The sequence below is a fragment of the Coniophora puteana genome (assembly GCF_000271625.1).
Source record: "Coniophora puteana RWD-64-598 SS2 unplaced genomic scaffold CONPUscaffold_3, whole genome shotgun sequence".
Lineage (NCBI taxonomy): Eukaryota > Fungi > Basidiomycota > Agaricomycetes > Boletales > Coniophoraceae > Coniophora > Coniophora puteana.
Window position 1 is genome coordinate 114,546 of NW_006913055.1, and position 22,853 is coordinate 137,398.

Sequence of the window (22,853 nt, forward strand, 5' to 3'; positions counted from 1 at the left end):
GTTGTCAGCTCGCGAACCGTGGGAAAATAAGGCGCCCGCATAGCCGTCAACAAGAGTGACGCTGGGCAGCATTATCGACATGTACAACCGCCAGATTCAGCAGTCAGTCTGTACCCACCGACGACGTCTTTCTCAACACACTCCCCGTTGAAGGAGTTGTCTGCCATGTCCGAAGCGTGAGAGCCCCGGGTAGCGTGTCGGAGACGGGAAAATGATCATCACATGCAATATGGGGCCCCAGGTACCGGCGAACACTGTTGCCGCCCTCGCTCACTGTCTCCCAGAGCTCTCCTCACCTTTACTCAGTAAACGGCATCTCATTGAGCAAACTAGGATCATCATGGCGACATCGTACAATGTTCCCCAGCACTCCGAACAACTAAAGATCTCCTTCCCAGCGGAGCACGTCATGCTCCTGACCCTCAACCGGCCCAAGCGCCTCAATGCCGTCGGACCGCAGCTCAACTCGGATATCGGTGCTGTGCTCAACTGGTTTGAAGACCAGCCTAGCTTGTGGTACGTAGCTCTTGGGAGAATCATTGTACCTGGAAAAAGTTTATAGTGGCTCGATAGGGTCGTAATTGTGACGGGCGAGGGAAGGGCGTTCTGTGCGGGTGCGGACTTGATGGCGTGCGTTAGATTTCCCTTTTGAAAGCTTCTTCGACCGAGCTGAAAGTGCCGTGACGACTGTCCAGCTGGAACGAAGCTCAGCAGAGCGGCGACTCAAACGAGTCCCAGATGCTTGCCTCGTCCTTGCATGGTTTTGGTCAAATCTCGCGGCGTCAGACATCTAACAAACCCATCATCGCTGCCGTTAATGGTTCCGCGTATGGAGGCGGCGTCGAGATGATCCTCAACTGTGACCTTGTCGTCGCCAGTGATAAGGCGACCTTTGCGCTCCCAGAGGTCAAGCGCGGTGTTGTCGCGGCCCAGGGAGGTATGTTCTATCCTTGCCTTCCTTCCCGCGCCTGTCACATCATCCTTGAAGTATTCCTTGAAGCATTGCTCTGATTCATGTTTTCTTGCAGTCATCCCTCGTTTAGCTAGAGTTTCCGGGCATCAGGTTCGTGTCGTCCCGCTTGCTCTCACATACCCCAACTTCTTTCTGACTTACGTCATTTTGGGTCATGCACGAGTAGCTTGCCTCGGAGATGCTGCTTCTCGGCAACAATGTCAGCGCTGCTGAAGCGCGCGACCGATTCGGCTTGTACGTGCCCATTATTGCGCGATAAAGGTTAAACATGGACTGACATATTATACGTCTATCTCACTTAGTGTGAATCGCGTTGTCCCCGCTGACACCGTGCTCTCGACTGCCCTCGACCTCGCGAAGGACATCATATCCAATTCGCCCGACTCGGTGCAAAGTTCCAAGCGCGGCTTGATCCTTTCCCAGCAGCTCCCTGTCGAGGAAGCTGTTCGCGCCCATGCTCTAGGGGATGCTGGACGGAGGGTGTACAAGAGCGAGAATATCCGAGAGGGGTTGATGGCATTTGCAGAGGTGAGTCTGTTGCTGGTAGTGTCTTCTTACGGCTAATATCGAGTCCTTCAGAAACGCAAGCCAAAGTGGAAGAGCCCCGCTAAGCTTTAATACCATCATATGTCGCACCAGTTAGCTGCGCTTTAATATATTTCGCCACGTTTCTCTGTGAGCTTTGGGCTGGGACGGACTCCTTGGCGATGTCAGTGCTGCTTTCCGAGACTGGTCACACCACAGAGCGGGCGCAAGGCTTCGACAGGCTGGTTGGACAGGAAATATGTGAGCAAGTATCAGGTAGCCTTCCTTTCGTCCATCCACCATTGAACTCGCTGTGGACCTTGGTGGACTAAGTTGAACGACCCAACACCGTTATGTCGCCGACCTAGCGACATGATCGTGTTGCCCATGGTGCCGGCCTTATCGACGGACTGGGGTCGGCGTTCTTCTGTTCGTATCGCCGCCTCTATCGGACAAGCGCACCCTGTGAAAGTTGTGCTTGTTTCCCAGGGGTTTTATTTCACGAAGGTTCTTTACGTCCGAAAGGCGGTCACTCTTCATAACGGCCATCGATATTCTCGTACAGTAGTCCGGTGCTGTTCAGCGGGGACGTTGTAATCGATACTCCCAACACGATGCTCCCTGAAGCACGCCTCAACATCAGTGGTAGGACGGGTTCCTGGTTGATGCACAGCAATCTACAACAGTACGTATCGCATCAGAACCACCACAGGACAGGGTACTCAAGCGTTCATTCGGCTGCTATATTTATTTCCCAAGCTAAGCGGACTACCAGTGCTTATATAGTGCGGTGGTCAAATTAGCTGGTCCGCACACCTCCCGCCCCTTCACACGCGTGGCTCAGCCACGCCCTTTGTTCGCAATCCCTTCGATAGGGGTGTAATGACCGATCTCGTCGAGCTTGCGACGGGTTTGCAAACTACCACAGTAAGCCCTCTTACTTCGTTCCATGTACTGTTGACAAACTCATGGACTCTGGACTAATAGTACTTAGACAGTAAGTAAACTCAGCACAATCGTGCTCGCCCGCATAACACGACCTGATCTACGAACAGTATCGGTCTGCGCGTTGTTTGTGAGTAAGCTTCTCTGACTTTATCTAGATGGCTTGCTGATCCGCGGCTAGGTGTATGATTATCTCATCAATTTACCAGACGAAGTAACTTCATCGAATGACTCTCTAGTCAGAATCTTACGTTCAGGCGCAGATCGATTACCTGTGGACCACGAACCGTGTAGGGCTGGGGAAGATCTTATACGTTTTGACTCGATATCTACCATTCGTTTCCTTACCGTTGGTGTTGACATGTATGTTTCACATCAAGGAGTTTGGAGGGATTGATCCTGATGACGATTACAGCACAGCTAATGTCCGGTCTTGATATCAAGGTCAGTCCTCAAAATGGCCGCCATATTCCCAGCGCATCGCTCAGGCGATTAACTCTGAAACATGATAGACATGCACATCATTGCTCTCTGCGGTCAACGGTAGATGTTCAGCTGACTGCGTGCACTCATTAGCGTCTCACCATAGCTTGATTTTTAGTATTTCAATCCGTGGAAGTAGTATTCGCAGAATGTAGGATTAATTCCTACCACTTCAACTTGCCACTATATCATTAAGTCCCACGTAGGGATGTTCTCGCTACGAACATATGTGATGTGGAGTCAAGACAAGACGGTGCTAGCGATAATATTAGCTGCTTCTTTGGTACGACTATATTTCTTCCAGTGGCACGTGTCCCTTATCGTCCCTCTCTTCCACCTAGATAGCGATCGTAGCTGTCACGGTTCTTTTGGTACTCTTTGTCCCTTCGATAAAAGGTGAACCGCTTTTCTTCTGTATCACTCCCTGGCTAACGAGTTTTAGTCGTACAGTTGCGCGTCTCTGGTATTACTGGCTGCGTCAAAGGCGAGGTATCGTCAATCCTGTTTGCGACATATCTCGTCATAATTGCAGCTGAGCTAGGTCAGACTTCGATATCTCTGTTCCGGCCTAAGGCATGTTTTCTGACCAGGGATATGGGTCTAGTTATCCTTGCCTTGATTGTCACGCATGTACTGCGTAAGCGAAGCCAGTCACGCTCTCACCTTCTAGTGACTATGATGCGCGACGGTGTATTCTACTGTGTTTGCATGATAGGTACGTGTACCATCAATGTCGTTGTCGTGATCAAGGCACTGACTTCGGGCCCTAGCTTTCTCTATCGTCAACGTAATTACAACTTTGTGCGTCAAGGTCAGTAAAAGCATCGGTCATGTTGGCAGTCAAGCGTACTCAAGACAAAACAGGGGAGTTACTCGGACTTGTTCAACATGTGAGTGTGCGTGCAGATGAGTCCTCCGCGTCGCGGTATTCAAGCCAATACAGATACCAGACGGTGTTCCATACGATTCTTGCCTCGCGCTTGCAGCTTCATCTAACGAGAACAAATACACATGCTCGTGTACCTTCTCGTTGCCATATTGATACGAGGCTAACATCGATCATATTTGAGGAAGGACCCACGGATTCAGCACCAGAAACCTTTGGTCCTAGTTATGAGTCAGATATGTACGCGAATGAAATGCTTGCTGATGGTACCTGTCCGTCACTCCCAATATGAGACAATAAATCACCTACTTTCTTTGTATCGGCTCCACCTAGGATGTGTAATGTCTTGAATCAAACCATGTCCCACTACATCTTGACCAGCGTAGTTGACATGGTACGTGAGCCCCTTGTTGCAATGTCTACGAATATCTTGTGATGCTCACACCCCTTTTCACATTCATCACCATCTGTCTCTCCTGCGGAGTTAACTTTCACGTTACAGACAACGGTGTCGTGCTATTGTATCTACTTTCCCTTTACCATCAACACGTTCCGCTGATGGTCTCTATCCTGAGCAGCTTTCTGAACGTTAAAATCACCACTCGTTAGGAACGGCACAGTTTATAAACTAGAACAAGGTCGTCTAGGTTACTTCTGGGACAGAACAAAGGCTATGTGAGCAGACATTATATAAGACGCCGCTAGTACCTGACTGTAAGGCAGATGTACCATGGGCACGAACCTTGCTAACATGTACGACTGTGCTAAGAATAACGCCAACGTTTTTTCCAATCGCACAAGATCCGGGTTGAGCGGTTACGTGTAAAGGTGAGAAACTGAGATTACCGGTATACGCGCTATCCAATAGACCTGTCTTGGGTTCTTCTGTCAAAGGATCACCGTCTAATTGAAGCAATATACATACTGCAAAATCCGCCGCTCTTTCCCAGGAATCCCTCTTCTGTTGATGCATCAACGTCAACCACGCTGCTCCGCAAAGTAAGCTCAGTAGATGCATATGCCCTGCTCTTGGCTTACCCACAACGCTACATAGATATCCTCATGAGATCATCGTAGAACGAATACCCGGATGTCAGGCCAACAGCGATAGATATATCCCAGGCTCCTTGCAAATAGCTATATAGAGCTGTGACTATGCCACATGGCAGAGGCACCTCCGCCCCCGTGGTCAAGCCACATCATTTGCTCAAGGTTCCATCCACAAAAGGCCCAGAGCATCGATTTACGGAACGAAGGATGGTAGAACTCAGCAAACTTGCGACAGGGTTGTTAACTACCAGCGTGCGTCCCCTTCTTACATAAACTGCATGCACGCTGAGGGCGGGATACTGTCACGCAGTACTTAGATGGTAAGCTCAATATATGTCTGCACGCATGAAACAAGCTCATCTTCAAATAGTATCGGTTTGTACAGTATTTGTGACTACAGTTTCCTTGTCAATATTGATAGCATGCTGAATCGTACACAGGTGTACGATTATCTCATCAACCTCCCTGATGAGGTACTTTTTCCACTTATTTTCTTCCTTTGCCCAAATTTACGGTTATGCTAAGATTGAGTACCTATGGAAAATGCGCAACATAGGGCGAGGAAAAGTATTGTATGCTCTGACACGCTATCTACCGTTTGTGTCATTGCCACTGGTGCTTATATGTTCGATTCATTCAGCATATTATGTTACGAGGACTCTGATGATCGACACAGCGCAGTTCAAATCCGGCCTGGACGTCAAAGTGAGTCTATGGCATCGTTATTACTGCCTAAATAGTGACCTGACTAGTGGTAGGCTTGCACAAAGCTTCTCACTGCAATCAATGGTAAGCGTTGGATACCTGAGCTACACGATGTCTAACCTGTCACTAGCTTTTCAATCAGCAGAGGTGATGTTTTCGGAGTGTAAGCTGAAGGTCAAAGGATACGAAAGCAGACACGAACTAACTCAGCCACGCTATCAGGGCTGTTTTTATTGAGAACATATATTATGTGGAACCGTAACAAAACTGTGCTTCTGATAATGTCAGCTTTGTCTTCGGTGTGTATTCCCTTGAGTTTGCAAGTCGACATCTGTGGACTAACCTTAAACTCTACTTTTTAGGCATCGGTTTTATCCGTCACATTGTTATTGGTGATGTTTGTTCCTTCGATTGAAGGTAAAGATAGCCTGGCTTGACTATATCACCAAACTAAGACACTCTAGTGATGCAATTGGACGTACCGGGAATTACGGGCTGCGTGAAGAGTCGGGCTTCGTCAATCATGTTTGCAACGTATCTTGTCATTATTGGGATCGAGTTAGGTTAGCCGATATAGTTTTACATATGGGTTTTAATTCGCCGCTAATATGCATATCGTGGTTAGTTATCCTGGTGCTGATCCTCACGCAGGCCCTACGGACGCTCAATCAGTCGCATTGCCGGCTCCTCAAGACTATGATGCACGACGGTGTATTCTATTGCATTTGTATGATCAGTAAGAGTACTTCCAACATATTATCTTCAATTTAGCATTAAGTATGAAAATCTACTCCAGTGTTCTCCACCATCAACGTAGTCACTGTGTTACGCGTTCAGGTAGTCAACAACTCTATCTGACATATACTTATATTAACAACATCGAGACAGGGAAGCTATTCGGATATGTTCAACATGTAAGTCGAACATCCATTGATTGGCTTGATTTGAAGGAATATCATAATCAATTGCAGATATCAAACAGTCTTCCACACGATTCTTGCTTCGCGCATGCAGCTTCATCTAACCAGGACGAGCAAACAAAATTGCAGCCGTTCTCTGGAGAGTATTGAATTCATCTTCAATGATAATTGAGGACGGAACCTCATATGAAATATATACTGTGAATTCTAGAATATCAGAGCGATATATCCATACCTCCTGCCATTTATCTCCGTTGAACGTTGAAGGCTCACAATGTCCACTAGTTTTCCAGTAGATACCATGTTCCTAGAGCAGGGAACTACATGTTTCATACTTATCCTGCCATTCGTGGTAGATTAGTTATACCATGTGTCGAAAGTTATGGCTGTTAAAGACAACCCAAGACTCGGCTGAGTGCAAATGGAATAAAGCGCAGCATATCCCAATATTAATATCGAGAGTTTTTAAGCTTTCAGACGGTCATATGGAACTAGCAAAGCTCAGTGCCATATAAATCTGTCATTCCGGACTCATTTCAGACTTTTCAAGACGGAAGACCCAGATACAGACGATCTGAGGAGTTTTGGGCCATTTGAAGTCGATCTGTGAACATAAGGGTTTAATCGACTATGCAGAAGAAGACGGAGAAAATTTGACATGGAAGTGGTTAGTCGACGGCCCGAGAAGATGGAGTACATCTGATCTGCATGGTGCGGCTTAAAACACACATAAAGTTCTCTGCAACGGTCATGAGTTCGCAGCAAGGTAATGGTCACGCACTGAACTTGAAGCTTGAAGATTGCAACGTACGAACTTAGCCTAGTACAACCGTAACAACTGGACAGGGGCACAGGGACGGCAATTGCCGACGGACGACCTATCAGAGTCTGTGCGCTTCCCTCTGTCTTTAAGCACTCCTAGTCATCGCATTCATTATGCTACCGCGCCGCACGACAATGCGTCGTTCTTAGTGATCCATCAACGTTGAAAATATCCACGAGTCCTTCGATCATCACGTCACGACGCTGAAGTACATATCAGCTCGCTCCAGCCTGCTTCAACCTTCGCCAAAGCTCATGTTCCCGACATAACGTGGCCATTACTTGACCCATAGCTCATTATGACACCTCACGACCTTGGCAGCGCCAACCAGCAATGCCTACTAGCTGCAAGCGTGGTACACACATCAAATATCCTTGACTCGAGTCTCGAATGCGATCGGCCGCAGGCGATACGTCGCTGACAGTACGGCTTCCAAGACAGCGCCTCGGGCCGCGACGATACACCGCGCATATGCAAGATGATGAGATGGGACAGCCTGAGGGTGCGTCTACCCTCCTTCTTTCTTTCTCCTCGCCCTTAGCAAGCTCCAGAACCGATCTCACTAACCGTACACACCCCACGATGGTCACAACATACGGCACCGTCCCCTCGCACTCCGAAGAGATTAAGGTCTCCTTCCCGGCAGAGCATGTCATGCTCCTCACCCTCAATCGTCCCAAGAAGCTCAACGCTGTGGGGCCGCAAATGAGAGCTGAGATTGGCACTGTGCTCAATTGGTTCGAGGACGAGCCCAGTTTGTGGTACGTCCGAGTTTGGGGAAGCTTGTGGTACAGGTTTTCGAGATTGACTGTTGTATATGTAGGGTGGTGATTGTGACGGGTGAGGGGAGGGCGTTCTGTGCGGGAGCAGATTTGTCGGCGTACGTCTCATGTTCTTTCACATATAGCACAACATTGACGAACGTACCAATCCGTCCCTGCTCCTGCATACGGCTGCGTTCGCCAACGCCTCTCCTACTCGTCTACCTCGCACTCCAACTCATTAACGCTCTTTGAACACAGCTGGAATGAAACCTACAAAGACGGAAACTCGAATGAATCTCAGACAATCGCCTCCTCCTTGCACGGATTTGCCTCCATCTCGCGGCGGCAGACGTCGAACAAGCCCATCATTGCGGCCGTCAACGGGCCCGCGTACGGAGGCGGTGTCGAGCTGATTCTCAATTGCGACCTCGTCGTTGCGAGCGACCAGGCCGTCTTCGCACTCCCCGAGGTCAAGCGTGGTGTCGTTGCTGCGGAGGGAGGTGCGTGCTTGTGCATTATTGTGGGTTTATTGTCTTGACTGAACGATGCGTTTCCGATAGCTATTCCTCGTCTCGCTGCAGTCGCTGGGCACCAGGTTCGTCCTATCCACTATATGATACCCCCTCAAACCACCGGCTGACCTATGCGCGCCATCAGCTTGCCTCAGAACTCCTGCTCCTAGGAAACACCGTCAGCGCCATTGAAGCGCGAGACCGCTTCCGATTGTACGTCCTCGCGTCCTGCCTACCCTCCCCGATTCCAAAGCATCCCCAACATCATGTCTTAATCCTAACTCAATTCGTACAGCGTCAACCGCGTGGTCCCAGCATCCGCCGTCCTCGAAACCGCGCTCTCACTAGCCGCAATCGTCACCGAAAACTCGCCCGACTCGGTACAGAGCTCCAAGCGCGGGCTCATCTTCTCGCAACAGCTCCCCGTCGAGGAGGCCGTGCGCGCGCACGCCCTCGGGGATGTAGGACGGAGGGTGTACAGGGGCGAGAATATCAAGGAAGGACTGGCTGCGTTTGCTGAGGTATGTTCTTCCCCCCTGTATGCTGTGGAGTGAGGTTGGCTGATGAGACGGATGTGGGGTAGAAACGCAAGCCGAGGTGGAAGAATCCTGCACGGCTTTGAGCTTGCCTGCAAAGCCGCGGCTGCTGCTCCTCTTGTATGGTCTGCAGATATTACTCGATATGAGCGGTCAGAGCGATGAGTGGGGGACCTATGTATCGGAAGTTCATACTCGCGGACATGAGCATCACAATTTTTTGAGAGGCGGTAGTGATCGCAGCGTTACCTTTAATTTGGGCCTTCTTTTCCTATCAATCAAGCGGATAATATTATTTAGCTTTTCGTGTACATCTAATACGTCTAGCTATTTGGTGATAATCAAGGGTCTTACATAAGAGTAGTTTGGCAACTCGTCCGCAGGGTGTCTGTCTATGGAGGGTAGTATATTCTTAGAAGAGGCGAGAATGAGCGGCGAAAGATCTTTGCGTTATCGACCAATGAAGTCGATGATGAGCTTCTTGTATTCCGTGGGTCTGCATGTACCATAAACAAAACGAGTAGCGGGGGCACATAATCGCGAGCGCTTACCTTTCAGCGTGAACTGTTGGTTATACGAGATTCGGGTTTGGGTCAGCGAGATTAACATGGACGTTACGAATCAAAAACGAGAACGCACCCCAGTGTCCGGTGTCAAGCTCCTCGATTTGCGCGTTCGGGAAATACGCCTTGATCGTCGGAATGTTCTTGTGGTTGATGAACCTACGGCGTAATGCTTTGTGAGCATGGATGATATACGGAGAACGGTTGAACGTACTTTGATTTGCGACCTTTGACAAAGAGCGTGCTGCCCTCGTACGTGCGTTCACCAGGGGCCCATGGGAAGGTCTCAATGTCGGGTCGCCCCTCTTTGAGGAAGTTGAGTGGAACTTTGAATTTAATGTTGTGTGGCTCCGAGGTGTCGAGGTTGGTCAAGAGGAAGGCGCGCACGCCTGGGTCCTGTTGTGGAGTGTCTAAATATACACAGCAGGGAAGACGGAAGCGAAACGGAGGTCACGTACGCTCTCGTACTCCTTCAACGCCTCCTCGGCCTCCTTCCTCGACTTCAGGCCCATCCCTTGTATACGCTGCATGCCCTCGATGTGCCTGATACGCTGACGCGTGTCCTCGGATGCCTGCGCGCGCACGGGTGCGATGTCGGATACGATGAGGTGCTGGATGAGGGCTGGGGGAAGGGAGGGGGAGAGCGCGACTGCCATAGCGACTTTGCCGCCCATGGAGTGGCCCATGAGGGAGATGTTCTCGAGCGAGTGTTCCGAGCAAAAGCGAAGGATGTCGGTGGCCATGTGGGTGTACGTCATCGGGCGGACGTGCGGGGACGAGCCATGGTTGCGGAGGTCCTAAGTCATATCGATATCAAAAAAATGGCTCGGAGAGGATTAAAAGTAACGGGGACTCGTACGAGGGTGTAGACGGGCCTGCCAAGGTCCTTCATGAACGCCTTGGAGAGCGACTGCCAGTTGCGCTTTGAGCCACTGTTATCTGAGCATTCAACGCACAGTATACGTTCGGAACTATCAACGTGACTTACAAGAACCCATGAAGGATAACAAGAGGTCTCTCCTTGCGTCCATTTGGAGGTAAATATTCGTCATAGGCGAGATCGACTGGCTCGACCTTAGATACTGACGACATGCATCCTGGATAGAGATGAGGACGTTGAGGCTGACCTAGACCTACTTACTTACTTGACTGTGTCAGCCAAGCCAGCCTTCCAGATGTGGTGAATGTGGTTCTCGAGAGGAGGGAAACAGCATGGCGAACACTCATCCCGACGACGATGACGGTGTACGCAGAGGACGCAAATTAGCCGGTTTGGTTGCCGGCGCGCGGCCCGGTCCTTCACGTGCTCCTCGGAGCCTTTGGCTATACTGGAGCACTCAACGTCAACGCTTTTTGCTTTCGCCCCTCGACGCGTCCTCACCAGCAGCGCGACGAACGATGGTCAGCATCACAGTCCAACCCGCGGGGAGACCCGTCAAGCTCGCCAAGGGTCTCCCTATCAAGGTCGACCTACCTGGTAAAGATGTCTCCACAGCCACTGTCGGCGACGTCAAGGCTGCCCTTGTCGCCAAGTTCCCCAGAGTGCGTCATTGTATGCGTTGTCTCCCTTGCCTTTACGCTAACTTATAGCATGTCTATATGCGCTTTATATTCGCGTGTAGTTCACCCCCTCGCGCCAGCGCATCTCGGCCAAGGGCGACAACAAGCTCCTCCCACCCGAAACGACGCTCCTGAAGGCAGGTATCGTCGACGGTGACGAGGTCACCGTGAAGGACCTCGGACCTCAAATCAGCTGGCAGTTTGTGTTCGTGGTTGAATATGTGAGTCACATACCCGGCTTACTCCCCGTCTGGCGCTAACACAAACGTGTGCAATGTCAGGCCGGGCCGCTGCTCATTCACCCCCTATTCTACCACTTTTCAAAGCTGTTCTATGGAGTTGACCAGCAACATAGCACGCTCCAGAAGTATGTCTGTATACTCGTGCTCTCGCCCATCCCCTCATCTTGTGCAGGTTTGTGTATACCTGGATGCTCCTTCACTTCGCCAAGCGTGAAGTCGAGACCCTCTTGTAAGCCTTCTACTTCAGGGCGTTCTAAGCAAATGCTGATGAAGCCACATGTAACAGCGTCCATCGTTTTTCGCATGACACGATGCCCTTCTTGAACATTTTCAAAAAGTGCGTTTCCCATCCACTACTGATTCTATCCACTCGATGGTGACCTTTCGCTCTACCAACTAGCTCGGCCCACTACTGGATTTTCAGTGGTACGTCCCCCCCAACCCCCACGACTATCGCACATAAGACTAATGCATACACCCCGCTCGCATAGGCGCATTCCTCGCGTACGCGCTGTACAGCCCCACCTACGCCGCGACGTCGCCCTACATCCTCGGTACCGTGCGCAACGATCCCAAGTTCCTCTGGGCATGCACCGCCGTCTGGGCTGTGAGTCTCCTTCTATACCTCTTCTACACATTCCTCCCGTGCTGACTTACCCTTTTGTAGTGGGCCGAGCTCTCCAACGCCTACACCCATCTCAAACTCCGCGCCCTACGCCCGCCCGGCACGCGCACGCGCGCCGTCGCGACGGGCTACGGCTTCGACCTTGTCTCGTTCCCCAACTACCTCTTCGAGTCCATCGCATGGACAGTGGTGGCGCTCATGACCGGCTCCTGGGCCGCGTGGTTCTTCTTGGCGATTGGCGCGGGGCAGATGTACCTCTGGGGCGTGAAGAAGCATCGGGCGTACAAGCGCGAGTTCGGGGACAAGTATCCGAAGGGGAGGAAGGTTATGATTCCGTTCTTGCTGTGAAGAAATCCGAATCGATCGCTTATGCCTTGGATGGTGAAGCGGGGAGGGTGGGTCGAGACTTCCGCGGTAGACACTGACGCTTGATGTGTTATTGGTAGATATCACGCTTTTGATATCTATTTCTTTCTCTTCCATTCGTGGCATCGCAGCCGACGTGATGGGAAACGCATTGTATCCACGTGCCCGCCGGCGTCGGTGGACAATTTGCCCTCTTAGCTCAAACGGGTGAAGATATCTCAACTAGAAGAAAGATAAAGATTGACAAAGATGATGTTGCATTGAAGAGCAATGTTTTCTAGCACGAAAATACTCTGCCCGTTTGGTTTAGGGTATCCACAGTGTCTCTCAAAGTATCAGGCCTCTATCACTCCACCTAAGCCATAGTAGCTGTGGCGAGCTAGTTGGAACCAGAGTCCGCGGGGACGCATCCAATACCAACGGTACCCTGCAGACGCCAATTTTGTGCGGTGAGGGATATGCGCCGACGCTCAAGAGAAAAGTCCATCACGTACAAGGGTGCTATTCTCGCAACACGATAGCTGCGACTGACAATTGTTGCCAGTCATGGACATGGGCGTGCAGTCGATGCCGACCGGGACATCGAGGCCTTGAAGGTTAACTCCGACCATCCCGAGCACGTTCGAAGCCTCTTGGCTGGAAGCCTTGAATCCATCAAGTGTGAGTTGACCATTGTCACAGTAGTGTAGAGGGCGAAGGCCAGCGACAACGTACCGGCTGAATGGTATTGCAGCATTGCATAGCTCCGCTGGAGCACGTCGCTGTAGCAGATCTCTTTTCGAGGGGCTTCGAAGCTGCGAGGAGAGAGAGGCAGAGGAATACGACGGATGAGAGACGTTGGTTCATGTTGTGTGCTTGAACGGAGGGAGACGAGATGACGGTAACAAGGAAAGCTTGTGATTTTCGGTGAGGCAGAGGGTGAGAGGTATATATGTCATATCGTTATTCGGTTCCCGTGAAGTTATTGACAAGCGTAGGAATGTTTTAAACTCGACGATCATAATTGCAATCAACCTCGTCTTCGCTCGCATCACGACCCTGACCTTCGTGCATCATGCAATGGTTTAACATTTAAGCGTGAACGCGCAGGCTGTACTAGGGGTTTGGCGGCAACATCTAAACTATAAAGTGCTGAGCGTCGCTCCTCAGTTTTTATTATGTACTTCAACAACACGACAAAGTAACGTGCTTTTAAATAGCAATTTTGTTGTCTCAAATACTTCCTAAATTCGGAGGCATTTAGAAGTACTGTCAAGCACGCTACTGGGATTTGCGACAGCATCCCGAACCGTGGCCAGCGACAACCAGGTCAGGCTCGTCTCGAGCGCACACCAAGCCCTTCAGCTACTAACTAGCTGTCCATCTTCTATTCCCACCCGTGAACTTCCCGAAATTGCTCGACAAGCATGCTTGGAACATCACAGCGTTTCATAGAATGCTGGCCACAGGCTTTATTCTTGGCTTTACTACTTGGGGACTTTAAAAACGCTTACCATCAGCGGATTGATGCTTCTATACTGTAACTTCATTTCCGTCCCGAAATGCAATATCCGATACTTGTGCAGTACTTTCAGGGTGCAAGATCGAATTGTTGTACCGGTTGAGGTGCAGATGGAGATGTGAAGCGAGTATCGTATGAAAAACGCATTGATATCTAAACGAACGAGAAGTTGAGATGATTTGGAATCGACAAAGAAGTAAAACTGCTTACGTTGTAAGCAGATCCGCGAAAGCGTCCTGAACATCATGATCAGACCTTTTATCTCACTAACTTACATGGTACAGACCTGAGCAAGATAGATCACCAAGACATTTGCGGTCGATAAACCTGAGAAGATTCTGTCAGTCTTACAAAGATCCGTAGGATGAAGACGGGAAAACCCACTTAGCATCCAAAGTGAGTATATGATGCCTTCCCGAACCACGGCCTGAAGTAGCTTCGGGCGTTCCAGAGGGGTGGTTTTCAAGATATGAGCGAATGATATTGACAGCAAGCCTAGGTATAAATGTGAATACCCTTCCTCAAAATTGAAGGTGAATAAAATGTACTGGCTTCGCAGGCCATGAGGAGTATGAATATCCCAGATATGACATGCGGCACGCCAGTCTTAAAGCACCCAGTGATTTCTGGTATGGGAGACGGCGCAACTACGCAATTTCATTAGTATGTAATGCAGCGATAATACCGATACATACAAGGTGTGGACGGTAGGAAAAGAACAAGAATGACTATGACTATAGCAAGCCCAACCTGAATTCAGGATTAAACATCACACTGTAGGCGAAGTGAAGCAAACGACTGACGGGGCAAAGGAGACAATAACAGATAGACCACTTATGGCGCTGCCAGACCGCATAGTTTCGGAGCATAAACAGAACTGTAATATGTGTTACAGTATGTCGTAGAGTAATCATACAGTGTATCGCTCACCTTGCGAGACGGGGACTTGAAAGGCCTGAACAGCTTTATGGTTTTTAGACGCATGAAACGTGGACGGAAAATGTTACTAGTACCTGTCGACGCAAATAGAAGCGATCTACAAGTCTTTATTGTTGTCAATTGAAATCCATGTGTATCTAGGAAGACTAACGTTTATGTCAAAGGCGCTTGGGAGCTGACCTACATACGTGGCTATAAGTTATCCATGGTACAGAAGGGGAAAGCGTACGCACCGAGGAGCGTCAAAGGCATTCCAAAAAAAGGCGAGTATCGGGTGAAAATGTATATGATTTTCCCCAGAGCATATCCATCGTAGGTTCTTGACCAGACAAACACCATCTACATACGAAAGAACCATAAAGTATGAATTTCAAGCCAGTGCTATTATTTCAAGAATATGGCGTGCCTCATCCCCAATACACAACAAATAATCATAAAGCTGCATGAGCGTTAGCTGAAACCTTCGAATAAGCATGCTTAAGGGTTTACAAATAGAGCAGATATTGACGCTGATTATGTGTAGTTCAGCATTGATATTCTCATATAGAAGTATGAGAAAACAGGATCTCTCACCGGCAAGATACCGAAAAGTGGAACATTTCAGCTCCAGTTCTAAGTAACCCGAGTATCCAAACCTACGTTTGAAGTTTGCAGACCATATGCAATCTCCATGATTTCGGCCATCTTGTGAGTATGAGCTTACCTACGGATAATATGGTCAATTCAGGTTCAGTAAGGCGAGCCTCATGTTGGCTTTTAATGGCATGTCGCCTCGAGCAAATGGCCGTGCACTGCACTGGGATTATGTCTTGGTTTGACAAAACCGCCGTTTGCGTTACCTTGTTCCATAATCTATCCATCAAGCCAGCATCGCACATACACCGGTTCCTCGGTGGTTTGATTGATGCGGATGTATTTTTAGTTGTGAAACACAGAGGCGCCGTCCCGTGGGGGAGCGTACCTAAAGCAATGGTTTACGGAAGCCGGTTAAGCCGGAAATGCTGGGTTATTGAGAATATGCTCGCACTGGAAGGTAGGATATCCTGTACGGCTCACTCACTAGAATACCCCCGGTAGTCCTATTTGAATAGAAGCGCTGCAGAGACCTCTAGTGTACAGTTTCAGGTTAGAGAGTCAAGAGTACGGCACATATCCATGCCCAGCCAAGCGTAATCGCAATAAACCCGACCCAGTGGGTCATACACAGCTACGATTTACAAGCGATGCTCGTGGGCGTCCTGGTCATCTATGTCGTGACATAGGTGGCCTCTGTTGAAAATCGAGGACGAGACTGCTTGGAATCAATACAAGTCTGCGACTCATGGAGAATTTCAAAGTTATGGGACTCCCGACGAACTTATGCAACAATGAGTACTCAATTTAGCTTCTAAGATTATAAATTGTTATGCTACATTCTACAGTGGATGATGATGTCAATAAATAAGTATATGTAGATGCAAGGCGTACGAACGGATCCAGTAGCATCTGGTACGTTTTAGTTCAAGCATTCCGAACCCTCATAGACAGCACAGTACTAGTTTTAGAGCTTAGCACGCACGGGGAGCTCGACGGGCTCGCTCTCCGCGCGCTTCCTGAGCTGCTGACGGAGAATCTTGCCCGCGGCACTCTTGGGAATAGCGTCAATGAAGATGACACCTCCACGGAGCTTCTTGTGGTTTGCAACGCGCGAAGCGACGAACTCCTGCACCGCCGCTGACGTAAGTTCGGGTGAGGTCTTGACCACATATGCTCTGTTGATATGATCAACACTGGCAGATCCAAACATCTATAAAAAGAAGCACACCTTGGTAGCTCCGTTGCCTGCTCTTTGCTCTCCACCCCAATGACAGCCGCGTCCGCGATCTGAGGGTGCTGCAGCAGCACATTCTCGAGGTCCGCGGGTGCGACCTGGAAGCCCTTGTACTTGATGAGCTCTTTGCGGCGGTCGACGATGTTGTAGAAGCCCTCCTTCGAGCGCACGGCGATGTCGCCCGTCTTGAACCACCCGTCGGGCGTCACGGACTTGGCGGTCGCGGTCGGGTTGTTAAGATAACCCTTCATGACGATAGGGCCGCGCACCCAGATTTCTCCGGCGCCTTCGATGCTGGTGAGTTTCTGTGTTGGGATATGATGAACTTGAAGTCGAGTGTGACAAAATAATAAGGTCCTACCTCGCCGTCTTCCTCGCTGACGAGACGCGCTTCGAGGTTGGGGAGAAGATAGCCGACGCTACCGACGCGTTCAACTGCATGCTCCTGTGGGAGAAGAAATACTGAAGGAGAAGTTTCCGTCAGGCCATACTCTGCTCAGACGATCAGTACTGTCAAATTTACGCAAGGAAAAACTGGACGAACGTTGAGTGATGCAGACATCAGCACCGCGTTTGCCAAGGCGTTCCTTCACAGATGATACGAGCTCTCCACCGAGGGGTGCAGCACCAGAAATGAGGGTCTCGAGGGAGGACATGTCGTATTTGTCCACAGCTATGTCATAACGTAAAGGTTAACAACGAAATTTATGGCTTCACGGCGGGAAGGACATACCGGGATGCTTGGCAAACACGACGAGGATGGGAGGGACGATAATGCCGATAGTGGCCTTGTACAGTTGCACAGCCGCACAGAATTTCTCCGGCTCGAACCTGCCGTGCAAGATGATACTTGGCGCACCCATAGTGAGCGGGAAATGGAGCAGCCAAATAGCGCCGTAGATGTGGTACGACGGGAGCACGCCAAAGTACGCGTCGCGGTACGGTGCCACGGCCTTGCCCTGCTTGTTGAGCGCGGGGCCGACCTTGGCCGGGGGCAGCGTCGGCTTGAGGATCTCGAGCTCGGAGATGATGTTGTGGTGCGTCGACTCGACGCCCTTGGGCTTGCCCGTCGTGCCGGACGAGTAGCACAAGTACACGGTGCTGTCAGACAGCAGGCCCGGCATCTGGATCTCCTGCGCGAGCTCGCCCCGACCCACGAGCTCGCTGAGCCGCGTGAGGCCCTTCAGCGCCGCGGCATCACCCGCGTCGAGCTCGGCGGGCGCGCCGGTGAGCCACGTGCTGTCGGCGACGATGATCCGGCGCGCGATTTCGTCTTCGGGAATGCTGAGGGAACGCATCATTTCGCGCACGGTGGGCACAAGGGGTGGGTGGGCGAGCACGAGGTGTGCATGCGAGTCTTCGTATTGATATGCGAGCTCGGCGGCGGTGTAGGCGCTGTTGGCGAGAGTGGCAGCATGGCCTGCTGCAGCGGCACCAAGGAGCATGACTGGCCATGCGAGGGTGTTGGGCGAAAAGATGAGAAGTGTGGGTGGAGTGGAGACAGGACGGCTGTACGGGTGGGCGAGGGATTGTGGTGGGTTCACCAGGGAATACGCGAACTGGAGGCAGAGCGAGCGTAGTTGGGCACGGGAAAGCGTCGCTCCTGAGGCAGCATCGATGAACGCGGGGTAGCTCGCGGGGAAGCCACCTACGACGCCTGGTTGAGATGGGTTGATACCGAGGAGGTGCGTGAAGATGGATTGTCGGGGAATAGGCACCGACTTGAATGGCGACGTGTAGATGACTTCGGACGGGGTGGGCGCTTTAGCGGACATTCTGACTATAGAAGAGAGCGAAGGTATGTTGGAGTGAAACCTAGATGTGGGCGAAATATGGGGAGAGGGTGTCCATGACTGATGCCTGTATTTGAAGGCGAGTCGGGACAACGGCTGGATTGCCCTGACGGCTAAGCTTGATGTCAAAGACTTGACGAGCATGGGCAGTGTTACGCTGCATCTTGCTGAGCAATGTGGCCGTCATAAGGCGACGTCGGCCCCGCAGAAGACCCACCGCGGGAGACAAGCGGCGGGGCGCATACCCCTCGACTGAGCGGACCTATGCGGACATCGTGCAACACGCGCGGCCGCAGGGATGAACAGCCTCGGAATCGACCCTCGGTGCCTGAACCATCGCTTCGGGCCTGTACTGAAAATAGGACGCTGTAGCATTGAATCGTTTTGAGCGTGAGCTGACTCGGGCCCAGCTGAGCAAGCTCTGACGCAAAACCGACGCTGTATGAATAGTTAATGACATGTCAAGCTTCAAGCCCGGACATAGATATTATTACGTGAGGGGCTAACGATACATATGCGCGATAGTCTATGATCTTGAGTCCATCCTGTGGCAGTTGTGTAAAGAGGTTAGGATCGAACAGTGATGGGGATGAGCTGAATTGGTGACCAATATGCAAAGTCGGACATAGTGAGCGCTGTTCACTTCCAAGACCGCCACAGATGGTGTGCCCGAAATGAATATATAGCGAACGTGAGCGGGGTTCAATGGCAGTAAATGTGCTCGGCACGACGACCTTTGGCTGATGGGGGCATCTCAAAGGAAGTGACACAGCCTTTCGTTTATGACGCGGCGAACCTCGAGTTCTGGCGCAGGCGTGTGCCAATCCTGAAGAACACAAACCTATTCGTGGTCGAAGCCAGTCAGCCTTACACCCAATACCAGACATTAGACCAATGTACTCACGGAAGCGGCGCCATAATCGTAGTCAACCCCGCCAACAGCGCTGTCGCGCCCACCGTGCCCAGCTTGTTATACATCGCACCAGCAAATAGCGGGAAAGCCGCCGCGAACGCAGACCGGAGGGCGCTGTTACTCGCGAGAGCGGAGGCCGCGAGCGGACGATATGCGGTGACGAGGTATGTGAAAACGGAGGTGAAGACAAACAGGGACCCCGTGCCAAGCAGGATGGAGGCGATGATAGGTACGATCCAGTGGACGGAGCGGTAGGTAGTGAAGGCGAGCCAGAAGAGACCTGTGGGTTCAAATTAAATATAAGTGTTTTGGTCGAAAGGGGGAAAGACGTCATACTGATAGGACACAAGACAGCGCCAGCCATACCGATAATCAACCTCACCTCGGGCGGAGGGTTTCCGCCATATTTGGCTGCTGTCTTGGGCGCAGATACCTTGTTGTATACGAGCTGTGCTAGGAATGCAAGGATCATGCCAAGGCCGATACCGGCGAAGCTCAGGCCAGTTGACTGCATGTTGAACCCGTGGTTCTTCTCGAAGATAAACGGGAAGGCCTGCAGGGTTAAATAGAGAATTCCGAGAAGAAGCGCGGTCCTATGGCAAAGAGAATCAGCATACTAAGTCAAGCCTTAGTAAAGGAAGACTGACCAAATGTTGAGTAGAAGGGCCATCCGTTCGTAAATCATCAGCTCTGTACGTAGGAGTTAGCTTTCGTACACACGACAGACGGAAATCAAAGCATACCAAATGGCTTGTAACAGCTCACAAAAATCGCTCCAACTAAGCTTCCGTCCCGTCTATCCAGAGGTGCGTAAAACCTCCCGTCGCCAGTCTCCTTCCGCATCCTGGCCGCCTTACCCTTAAGCAAGACAGGCACATATGTCTCGCGAACGAACTGCAAAACAATAGAGTCAGCAGTTACCTCGCATATCGCGGGTATTAGACACGCACCACAAACAACATCACGAGCTCGATAAAGATCCAGATGATCTGGATACGGTACGTCCATCGCCAGTCCAGGTGCTGGTTGATGAGGCTGTCAGGAACGCGTTCAGATATATTCTATTCTACACGCAATTACTGAGTCTCACCCGGAGTACATTGGCCCAACCACTGGCCCGATGAACGGCGACATCGTGTAGAATGCCATCGGGCTAAATTACACTCGCGGATCAGTACCTTTGAAATCTAAGACCAGCAAAGAGAGGAAGCTTACTTTGCAACGTTATAGTTTGAGAACATGTCGCTGACACTTCCGCCGGCGACGCTCAGGAACGCTGAGCTCGCGAAACCTGTTAAGACTCTGAAGACAAGGAACGTTGCTATGTTTCTCATATTAGTGTCTTCGTCGTATTCCCTCTGGAAGCGAATTAACTTTACCTATGTTTGGCGCAAATGCGACGGGGAAGGTAAATGCGAAGAAGAAGATGTAGGACAGGCGGTATACAATGTTACGACCTATCGACATTGAGGTTCAGCACTCCAGTCCCGATTTCGTTGATGCAGGGTTCACCGCACTCACCATATACTTCGGACAGAGGGCCGACGAGAAGAGGACCAGTCCCAAGGCCGACCATGTACATGCTGATGCCGAGAATAGTAACCTCCTTCGAAACACGGAATGCGTCCACTTCGCCAGCCTCAGTAAATGAAGCCTAGAGCCGAGCGACATGATGAGTTTCGGTCAGTCAGAAAGTACCGTGAATACGCTGCTCTGGTTACGCACAATAGACGATGCACAAGTCGCACACAGCGAAGCCGAGCTAATCACAACAACCATGACCCACTTCCTAAAGTTCGACATGTTCTGCGGATTCTCATCCGGTGCGAGAGTGACCAAGTGAGAAGTCTCCGCGCCCCCCTTTTCATTACTGTTGATCTCATCGGGTGGATACATATGGGGCAGCTCCGGTACCGGGGGTATCGTGCTCGTCGAACTCTTGACGGTCACCAGAGTGGAATATGAGGCGACGTTGGCCACCGTCCTGGTTATGTCAGGTGCTGTGGTAGCCTCGGACATGGCGGTGGCGATGTTGGACGGAGAGGAATAAGGCAAGTGTTACAAGTGGTGGGCAGGTGAATGAACGAGATACCAGCACGTCGATGAACCAAAGACAGGCGCACAAGCACGCCAGAAAACAATAGCATTATAGAAGAAAGCGAAGACCGGGGGGCTGGCGAGGATTGGGCGAGGAACGGAAAGGAAGGGCCGAAGGAAGCGGTTGGAGGAATCCATGCGGCCGTCCCTATTCGCGATCGGTCAGCGATTGAATGGGGGGCGGAGATATTCTGGCGATTGGCTGGTTATGTACTGGGCTGTTTCCTGCTGTTTCGTACCGCTCCGAGGCCGAGGATGTCAAAACCGACGTCGAAGAGGAACATTTTAGAGCCGCCGGCAACAACGCGGCTGACATGTTGCGCCAACAAGAGCGCAAGTGACGATGACGACAGCCACCTCTGTCAGCTTCCATCCTCAGACAACGCATTCACGCGTCGATACCGCAAACCAGAAGACGATAGCTTACTAGGCGCGATGGTTAACAGCCGTTTGAAGATCTCCCTGTCACATCGATACATTTCGCGCGTGTACACTGCACCATGCAGTCTGCACGGCATTCAGCTGACACTCCTCCATTTTTACGTGTGAAACAGAAGGTGCTGCCTACTGTTCCGTCCGAAGACCACGACCATTCAAGACTGAAACCGGATAGTGACAATGTGTGCATGAAGGAGCATGTGGGGTAGGAGACGTTGAGATGCGTCCGGCGACCGTTGCCAGAGGCGCGTTCGCGTCGCCCAGTCACAGTCCTCCCCGCCAAGTTGACTAAGCGTGCACTGCCACACACGCGCGTTCCAGGACGGGCGTGGCCGTCGCGCGTCGCGGCTGTCAACCACAACGTCGCCAGCACTTAATACAACGCGCTCACCGCAATAGCGTAGGAGTCGATAGCAGCACATTGTGCTGCTCGTGAGTTGCATAATCTTATCCTTTCTTCCTCACGCTCAACGTGTCATCATGAGACCGTTAGATCTCAGCGCTCAGCAATCGCTGCACTGGTAGCCTGCTGAAAGACGTTTTCATCTGCCCAAATCGCTTCTCGTCGGGGCAAATGATTCGATGACCTCTTTAGCGCCGTCCTCCCTTTGGCTGAAGTCTGAGTCCTGTCCCAGTGACATTCAAGCGCGAAGCCCATTTCAACCGCTCCCGCATCATGCCAAGCAATATGCAAAGTTGTATATGGAGGGCGTCGGCAACTTTGACACGGTCAGATGCACGTTCACGCTCGCCTCTCCCTCTCCATCCCGCTGCCTACTTCCGAGTCTACCTCAGCCCGTTCGGCTATCCGCTGACGCTGAGGCACATGAAGTAGGTGTCGAAGGACCGGCGTTTTTGCCGTGGTGGCAAGGTGATGCCGAGGA

The 22,853-nt window shown here is 51.1% G+C and overlaps 10 protein-coding genes across 10 annotated transcripts; 5 read left to right on the forward strand and 5 right to left on the reverse strand.

Annotated features, from left to right (window-relative positions):
• Window positions 1–274: 274 nt before the first annotated feature.
• Window positions 275–1,637, forward strand: CONPUDRAFT_99112 (ClpP crotonase). The gene is made up of 7 exons (XM_007767371.1): window positions 275–516; window positions 574–630; window positions 696–937; window positions 1,029–1,063; window positions 1,140–1,207; window positions 1,276–1,501; window positions 1,553–1,637. The coding sequence occupies exons 1-7, from the start codon at window positions 341–343 to the stop codon at window positions 1,589–1,591; spliced, it is 843 nt and encodes a 280-aa protein (XP_007765561.1). The 5' UTR covers window positions 275–340; the 3' UTR covers window positions 1,592–1,637.
• A 1,143-nt stretch (window positions 1,638–2,780) lies between these two features.
• CONPUDRAFT_135415 (uncharacterized protein) lies at window positions 2,781–4,136 on the forward strand. The gene is made up of 11 exons (XM_007767372.1): window positions 2,781–2,806; window positions 2,859–2,887; window positions 2,956–2,986; window positions 3,045–3,077; window positions 3,133–3,209; window positions 3,268–3,322; window positions 3,369–3,467; window positions 3,531–3,641; window positions 3,697–3,737; window positions 3,791–3,816; window positions 3,870–4,136. The coding sequence occupies exons 2-11, from the start codon at window positions 2,867–2,869 to the stop codon at window positions 4,102–4,104; spliced, it is 729 nt and encodes a 242-aa protein (XP_007765562.1). The 5' UTR covers window positions 2,781–2,806; window positions 2,859–2,866; the 3' UTR covers window positions 4,105–4,136.
• An 831-nt stretch (window positions 4,137–4,967) lies between these two features.
• Window positions 4,968–6,637, forward strand: CONPUDRAFT_70589 (uncharacterized protein; the record flags this gene model as incomplete). Its single annotated transcript, XM_007767179.1, has 12 exons — window positions 4,968–5,114; window positions 5,303–5,335; window positions 5,419–5,434; window positions 5,503–5,567; window positions 5,621–5,651; window positions 5,698–5,730; window positions 5,856–5,866; window positions 5,930–5,984; window positions 6,032–6,130; window positions 6,193–6,276; window positions 6,405–6,481; window positions 6,539–6,637. The coding sequence occupies 12 exons, from the start codon at window positions 4,968–4,970 to the stop codon at window positions 6,635–6,637; spliced, it is 750 nt and encodes a 249-aa protein (XP_007765369.1).
• A 1,255-nt stretch (window positions 6,638–7,892) lies between these two features.
• CONPUDRAFT_162967 (ClpP crotonase) lies at window positions 7,893–9,242 on the forward strand (the record flags this gene model as incomplete). The annotated part of the gene is made up of 7 exons (XM_007767373.1): window positions 7,893–8,071; window positions 8,134–8,190; window positions 8,333–8,574; window positions 8,635–8,669; window positions 8,732–8,799; window positions 8,882–9,107; window positions 9,170–9,242. 7 exons carry the CDS (start codon window positions 7,893–7,895, stop codon window positions 9,206–9,208), a joined length of 846 nt encoding a protein of 281 aa, XP_007765563.1. The 3' UTR covers window positions 9,209–9,242.
• Window positions 9,243–9,423: 181 nt separating this feature from the next.
• On the reverse strand, window positions 9,424–10,928 carry CONPUDRAFT_80281 (alpha beta-hydrolase). The gene is made up of 8 exons (XM_007767265.1): window positions 10,831–10,928; window positions 10,674–10,782; window positions 10,545–10,617; window positions 10,144–10,482; window positions 9,900–10,081; window positions 9,762–9,844; window positions 9,674–9,686; window positions 9,424–9,618 (listed from the first exon to the last, which is right to left on the reverse strand). Exons 2-8 carry the CDS (start codon window positions 10,775–10,777, stop codon window positions 9,573–9,575), a joined length of 840 nt encoding a protein of 279 aa, XP_007765455.1. The 5' UTR covers window positions 10,778–10,782; window positions 10,831–10,928; the 3' UTR covers window positions 9,424–9,572.
• A 125-nt stretch (window positions 10,929–11,053) lies between these two features.
• Window positions 11,054–12,594, forward strand: CONPUDRAFT_99121 (uncharacterized protein). The gene is made up of 8 exons (XM_007767374.1): window positions 11,054–11,227; window positions 11,308–11,466; window positions 11,527–11,612; window positions 11,660–11,716; window positions 11,774–11,824; window positions 11,888–11,913; window positions 11,979–12,094; window positions 12,155–12,594. The coding sequence occupies exons 1-8, from the start codon at window positions 11,084–11,086 to the stop codon at window positions 12,458–12,460; spliced, it is 945 nt and encodes a 314-aa protein (XP_007765564.1). The 5' UTR covers window positions 11,054–11,083; the 3' UTR covers window positions 12,461–12,594.
• A 384-nt stretch (window positions 12,595–12,978) lies between these two features.
• Window positions 12,979–13,249, reverse strand: CONPUDRAFT_43646 (uncharacterized protein; the record flags this gene model as incomplete). The annotated part of the gene is made up of 2 exons (XM_007767054.1): window positions 12,979–13,122; window positions 13,193–13,249. Coding segments are annotated over 2 exons (201 nt in total), but the record flags the coding sequence as incomplete, so codon positions are not given.
• A 741-nt stretch (window positions 13,250–13,990) lies between these two features.
• Window positions 13,991–15,602, reverse strand: CONPUDRAFT_70593 (uncharacterized protein; the record flags this gene model as incomplete). Its single annotated transcript, XM_007767180.1, has 9 exons — window positions 13,991–14,132; window positions 14,190–14,215; window positions 14,266–14,306; window positions 14,364–14,474; window positions 14,528–14,626; window positions 14,675–14,729; window positions 14,910–14,992; window positions 15,152–15,257; window positions 15,558–15,602. The coding sequence occupies 9 exons, from the start codon at window positions 15,600–15,602 to the stop codon at window positions 13,991–13,993; spliced, it is 708 nt and encodes a 235-aa protein (XP_007765370.1).
• Window positions 15,603–16,340: 738 nt separating this feature from the next.
• CONPUDRAFT_135419 (acetyl-CoA synthetase-like protein) lies at window positions 16,341–18,186 on the reverse strand. The gene is made up of 5 exons (XM_007767375.1): window positions 17,462–18,186; window positions 17,273–17,401; window positions 17,090–17,220; window positions 16,723–17,033; window positions 16,341–16,669 (listed from the first exon to the last, which is right to left on the reverse strand). The coding sequence occupies exons 1-5, from the start codon at window positions 18,171–18,173 to the stop codon at window positions 16,459–16,461; spliced, it is 1,494 nt and encodes a 497-aa protein (XP_007765565.1). The 5' UTR covers window positions 18,174–18,186; the 3' UTR covers window positions 16,341–16,458.
• Window positions 18,187–19,022: 836 nt separating this feature from the next.
• Window positions 19,023–21,268, reverse strand: CONPUDRAFT_99128 (MFS general substrate transporter). The gene is made up of 11 exons (XM_007767376.1): window positions 21,160–21,268; window positions 20,956–21,088; window positions 20,814–20,891; window positions 20,650–20,755; window positions 20,525–20,587; window positions 20,385–20,469; window positions 20,178–20,328; window positions 20,082–20,124; window positions 19,771–20,027; window positions 19,426–19,714; window positions 19,023–19,362 (listed from the first exon to the last, which is right to left on the reverse strand). The coding sequence occupies exons 1-11, from the start codon at window positions 21,235–21,237 to the stop codon at window positions 19,302–19,304; spliced, it is 1,344 nt and encodes a 447-aa protein (XP_007765566.1). The 5' UTR covers window positions 21,238–21,268; the 3' UTR covers window positions 19,023–19,301.
• Between the last annotated feature and the right edge of the window lie 1,585 nt (window positions 21,269–22,853).